This window comes from Nothoprocta perdicaria, unplaced genomic scaffold (genome assembly GCF_003342845.1).
Source record: "Nothoprocta perdicaria isolate Ctin4 unplaced genomic scaffold, notPer1 scaffold_316, whole genome shotgun sequence".
Taxonomy (NCBI): domain Eukaryota; kingdom Metazoa; phylum Chordata; class Aves; order Tinamiformes; family Tinamidae; genus Nothoprocta; species Nothoprocta perdicaria.
The window spans coordinates 505,467-511,466 of record NW_020455551.1 but is presented as its reverse complement, the minus strand read 5'-3'; the positions used below and the strand labels follow the sequence as shown (position 1 = coordinate 511,466).

The 6,000-nt window shown below is 44.4% G+C and overlaps 1 protein-coding gene across 4 annotated transcripts in view; it reads right to left on the bottom strand.

Annotated features, from left to right (window-relative positions):
* Positions 1-4,238: 4,238 nt before the first annotated feature.
* LCP1 (lymphocyte cytosolic protein 1) overlaps positions 4,239-6,000 on the bottom strand; it is a 47,752-nt gene continuing 45,990 nt past the window's right edge. For all 4 annotated transcript variants that reach the window (XM_026042860.1, XM_026042859.1, XM_026042861.1 and 1 more), the window contains one exon: positions 4,239-5,544. In XM_026042860.1, coding sequence (XP_025898645.1) covers positions 5,412-5,544 — 133 coding nt within the window. In that variant the 3' untranslated portion in view covers positions 4,239-5,411. The remainder of the gene's footprint in view (positions 5,545-6,000) is intronic.

The window sequence follows — 6,000 nt, the reverse complement described above, 5'->3', positions numbered from 1 at the left end:
CCATGAAGTTCTTTCTTACATGGAGATGGAACTGCCTGTGTTTTAATTAGTACCCATTACCCCTTGCTCTGTCACTGACCACCACCAAGAAATGGCAGATGTTGGAAGAGTGGGCCCTTCTCTTGGGGCTTTTGAAGGATATTGGGACCTGTTTTGAGCCATAGTGAGGAGATGCTCCATGGAGAAAAGCTCCTGTCCCCTTTCATTCACCCCTCTGGGCTGGTAGGGTCCCTTCCTTGGAAGCTACATCTCTGTCAGCAGAAGTAGTTCCGTGCTGCGGAGAGCAGCTCCTGTACAAATGCATCCACATGGGCTCTCACCCTTTCCCTGCCCATCGAGGGATTTGAAAGGAGAGAGGAGAACTTCCCTTCCTCTTGTTGTTGCAGTTGTAGGCCCACAGCAAAGCTGTGATGCCTTCGTGTGGCCGCTCCACAACAGTGTGGTGGGACAGGTCTCCTGGGAGCTGGAGGAATCCGTAACAAAAGAGCTCCGCGTGCCTTCTGTTTATAGATGATTCATTGCTACACTCCTTTAAATCCTTATCACATGCACTAAATGAATGCCTGGACTTGAAGGGGTCCAGTGCCTACACACACGATCAGTCAGGCAGGTTTTGCCATTTTCACACATTTCAGACATCTCTTCACTGGTAAACACGTGACCTATGGGTAGTCTAGGCCTTGCAGACAATTTATTGGGGATCTGTACTCTGCTGTGCAAACACAGTAGCTGGGACTTTGGGAGCAAATAAAGTCTTCTGTAGGACACTTGTCTTTAAAAGTGATCAGCTGACGAACAGTGAATAAACTGCAATTAAAAACAATACTTTAAATAGTTATTTTACTTAATGAAAACTAAAATTTGCAGCTATATGTCACTGGCTGAGCAGCAAACAAGCCGTCATGAGAATGACAAAATGGACCCAATGACAGGCCAGAACTGCCACTGAGTACAGATCTATGTAAAAAAACAACCCCAACAACATAAGAACATTGTCAAATAATTGATAAAAATTATGCCAACCTACCAAATAATTGGTCCTAATTCACAGTTGAGTTTGCTGGCACCGAACTATGTTTGTTTGCACATGTATATATGTATATGTATATATGTATGTACATATGTGTACACAGATATATATACATGCATACATACATGCATGTGTATGTATACACAAATACATACATATACAATCAAGAGATACCACTTTTCAGCCACAGGCAATAAGATTCATGCATTCAGGGATGCTACTCTGCTGCTAGTCATCCCTGCATGGCTGGAAAGTACTTGATTAAAAGAGACAGAGGAACTTGGAGGAAAAGGCTCCCAAAATCTTGCTGAGTCTGTTTTTCGGATGGCCGAGGAGGCTGCTGGAGGCAGCACAAGGCAGGGAGCCTGGAAGGTCACAGTGGTGACCCAGCATGTGGGGCTGAAAGACCCACCGCTCCAGGATGTTGAGGATGCTGTTTGCTGCACCGAGCTGGACCTTGCTCCGGTGGGTTTTGCCATGATGTCCTATAGACGAGGTCCTGCTTGCTCAGCAGGGCCTGGACCTGAGATGCTGCACAGCCCTGGAAACCGGGACCTGAACCTCTGACGCTGCTCACAGCAGAAGGGAGGAGTGGGCAGGGCTGGGATTCACGTTCAGCTCCGTTTCTGCAGGAAATCAAAACACGGCTCTGTCTGCACTGCTGTGCCATTTGCAGTCCTCCTTCCAAAGGTAGCCAGGATAGATGATTTACAGCAAGGTGTAAAATCCTCATCATGCACCTAACTACTCTCTACTACACCATGGGGAGATATTTCCTTCTGACTCCATCTGGCGATCCGGTTATACCCTGAAGCATGTGGACTGATTGTCCTCATGGCTTTTCTCCTGGCTAGTCTAACTAACGATGCTTTATTTTTATTTGTACAACCAACTACAATTTATTTGTACAACCAAGCCTTTTTGAAGCTTTGAAAATTATGATTAACTGTGCAATGAAAATCAATAATGGAAGTGCTTGCAAAGTCCCTGTGTTTCGTGAGTGATCCTGTAGGAAGCTGCTCCCTCTAAAGGTGATGGAAATGTTGGAGAAAACTCACAGCAAAAACTTTCAGACCCCTGTGTTTTTTTGTGATCCTTTTGTCACCGCTCCTATAGACACTAAAATCTTTATAACAGGTCACTATTATCAGTCTGTGGAAGCATAGCCTCAAGCCTATAGAAAAAAATGTTTATATTCCTTTATACAGCTATTCCCACATCTTTCAGGTCCATGACAGCTTTATAGTTCACAGGAGATTGCAGAGATGAGGATCTGATAAAATGTTTACTATATGACCCCTGCTGATGGAGCTTATTCCCTTTTGCACACTGACAAGTGCTCGCATCTTGCTCAGTGTTAAATATCCCATTTTTTCTCTGTTTCCCAGAGGACGGAGGGTGTTTTGAGAGCCCTGCAGCTATGCTCACCTGTGCCAGCTTCTGAAACTCCAGATAGATTCACTGCCATCTCGTGGCTGCCTCTCCCCGCCTGCTCTCGTGCTGCAGCTGGGGAGAGGATGGTCAGTACAGAGCTCCAGGCTGGGATTTGGGGATGCTGCCCCAAAACGCAGCCTGGGGACGGAGCAGTCGCCATAGGGAGTGTCCTATGGCAGTGTCAGGCCTCAGGGCTGGACTGGTGATGAGGAGCAGCGAGCAGCTCCTTCCTCAAAACAGGTTTTGAATAATGGCACACGTCACGTAGCCCCTGCCAGCACCCCCAAAGCCCTAAGTCTTGCCTACATGGTGTGTGAAAGGCTGCTTTCCCAAACTCCTCTAAAAATCCCCACCCTGAAACAGCAACATGGAGAGATTCATTTGGGATCAAGGGAGCCCCCCGAACCCACCTTTACTGCCACCTTCTCCTGCTTGTTGCCTCCTTCAGCTCCCAGGTCTACTCCTGAGGTCTTGGTCATCTCCCTGTGACAGGGCATCTGGAGGGTCTCTTCACACATATCTCTGCTCGAACATGGTGCTTTTCCAAGAGACTCTGCAAGTCCCTAGTTACTGGATTTCTCTGGAGGAGGGCACGTCCCACAAGTCTTACATTTGCAGAGGAATCCGAGGAACAGCCAAGACTAAGATGATTATTTCACCAGTACTCAGCATCTTTCGAAAACAAGCACACACCAAAGTGGAAAGAGCACAAAAGAACAGCCAGATCCCATCACTACTATTTGCTACTTTGTCCACCTAAGATCCACAATGTCTGTTCAGCCTAAAATGTCCCCTGCAGTCTGCAAACACACACACACATACGCACAAAATACAAGGGCAATCCCAAGGGGGATGCTATGGTCACAGTTTTTGCCTGTGGATTCCTCTTTCCTGTTTACCACCGGCTGGACTCCCAGGTCAGATCACGAAAGGAAACACTAGTACCTCATTTTCAGTGCCACCTCTTTGGCATGACAACAGCAGGTCCTACTTCCAGAAGGAGGATGGGCAATGTAGGGGCCATCCCTCTGATATTTTCCACTTAATGACTAAAAGGCTGGGATGACATCTGCTTCCTGTAAAACTCTTTACAAAAGTTCTTTTCTGACAGCTATGGGAATATTGTGACCACATGAGGTTGATTTTAGGTCCCTTTTCCCCTCCAGTTTGTAGTTAGGATATAGGTCCATAAGAGAAACGGTAGTTTGATCTGGAGTAGGATCTGATCATTAGTACAGAAACTGGGTGGCATGTTTTCATTACACAACATGCGAAGAGGACGAGTTTGCAGGTAGAGGTACAGCAAAAGAGCATGACAGGTAATGTGTCAGATGGGGAAAGTTGAACTGGGTCAGCCCAGCCTGATGAGTCATCTTCAGCAATGTCTCACAGTGGCACGTACAGAAACACTCCCAGAAATGTTCTGCCCGCTCCTGCAGCCTATGGTTTCAGTAGCAGGTCCTCAGCAAGCCCAGTGAGTTTGTTCTGAAATCCATCCCTACTGCAGCTATATGATACACACTTCCCCTTTAGTATTACCAGTACTGAAAGCAGAGTCTGTGTGTTTGGCTTTATAGAACATTTTATTTGGAGAAGCTTTTCACATCATTGCATATTTCTTCTTCATTAAGGCAGTTCTGAGGGGGCTGGAGGGGAGGGAGGAGGGACATGGAGACTGTGTCAAGGGGGTTGCATTAAGGCAAAATTCCCTCCTTCTGCATTTCACCACAGTAGGTGCCACATAATAGCCAGAACAGCAAATGACTCATGCCAAAGAAGAGATTCAGTGCAAATATGTCCCACCGACTATTCACAAAGGGGCTAGACTCCTGACAGAGCTAAATCGACAGAGCCTTATCACCTGTAAAGCAATATTAATTCAACTCAGCATCCCGGCCCAGGTTCAGTGCAACATCCAAGTATGTGTTCCATTATGTGAAGCACATGTTTAAATGCTTTGCTGAATCAGGGCCATGGCCCTTTGAATGCAAGTCTCTAAAGTTGAGCTTAATTTTTATTCATCACATAAATATGTTACTCTGTGTCCCTTTGGCTCACTTCTTATCTCTATTTTATTGCTACTAACTGAGTATATCCCCTTAGTTTCCTTAACATGGTGTCCATTTCAAACATGCTTTGCAGTCTGCTTAAGTCTATTATGACATAAAAATGAATTATCCTTTAGAGTCCACTTCTTGCAAAGGTTCTAGAGCTAGGGTGTTTTTGGAGGACCAGGTTATAATTGTTTGGTTTAGGTGTTTGGTGTTTGGTCTAGGTTAAAGGTGTTTGTTTTTTTTTTTTTTTCAGTGAGGAGTAAGGTATTCTGTGAATAACACCAGTGACAGCAGAGGCATAACTTGCAGGGAAAGGTGATGCTCAGGTCACATACCAGCAACACAAATCAGGTCCCAAAACCTTTTCTATTTCCATAAGGGTTTCCTAAGAGAATTTTTACCATTCCAAAAATATAGTCACTAATACTTGTGTTGGCTTGGGGAAACCCCTTTTGTAATCCCAGGTGCAAACTGAAGGAAAGTGTGGCAGAAATACTACCAGAAGCATGGACACATTTTCAGGCAGAAGCAGTATATAAGATTTCATAAATCTAAAAGCTGCCTGTAACCTTCCAAGATGAAGATTTCCAGGTAACCTTTGACAGATAACTTTGGTGTCCATTAACTGTGTAGGTCTTGTTGAAAACTTACTCAGGTATATGAAATAGTTACATCTAGTAAAGTGGAAAACAGGGCAAAGAAATTAAGCACATATTACTGTTCCAAGCAAAACATTTCCTTGGTATATACATCAACATTTATATGACCTGGAACCTTGTCTAACATGCTAAAAAGCATGAGTAACCTGCATATTTCCTTGATACAGAGAAAAGCATCCAGTTTGAGGGAATCAAAAGGGTCAATACCAGCCACTGGTACAAGTCCTTTGTGCTTTAGACTTTCTTCATGCCTTTTCCCATAAGGCAAGCAAACACAGTCATGACCATTTTGGGTTTTACTTCAACCAGATCTTCTGGAAGGGCATAGACTCTTGCTCCAATTTTTCTTGCCATGGAGATGGCATACCTGCATTGCAGAGGGGGAAACAGAGAAATAAATTAATGCAATAGCACTCTTAAGTAGCTTTCACCTCTGTTTAGAAGCTTTCATCATCACTGACAGAGCAGGTTGGGAACACTTCTACCAGTTCATCAAAATTAAGATTATCTGTGGGAATATACAAACCAAGTCCATCAAGAACTACTTTTCTAGTAAATGATATATGTTTCCTGAGGGTTGAAGCTCTGATTACATGGGGTATAGGAGACTGCAAGTCAAAGTCTAGTATGAAACACATGTAGTCTCCCATACCCTGAAAGATTATCCTAACAATCAGCCCTTCTGGTTTAGCTCCCTCTCAATCTCTGCACTCAAGCCTCATAAATATATTTAAAAAATCACAAGGATGAAAGACAGAAAGCAAAGATCATCCTTTGCCCTCTGTACTTGACATGCAGCAAAGGATTAGACAGGGAGGTGATC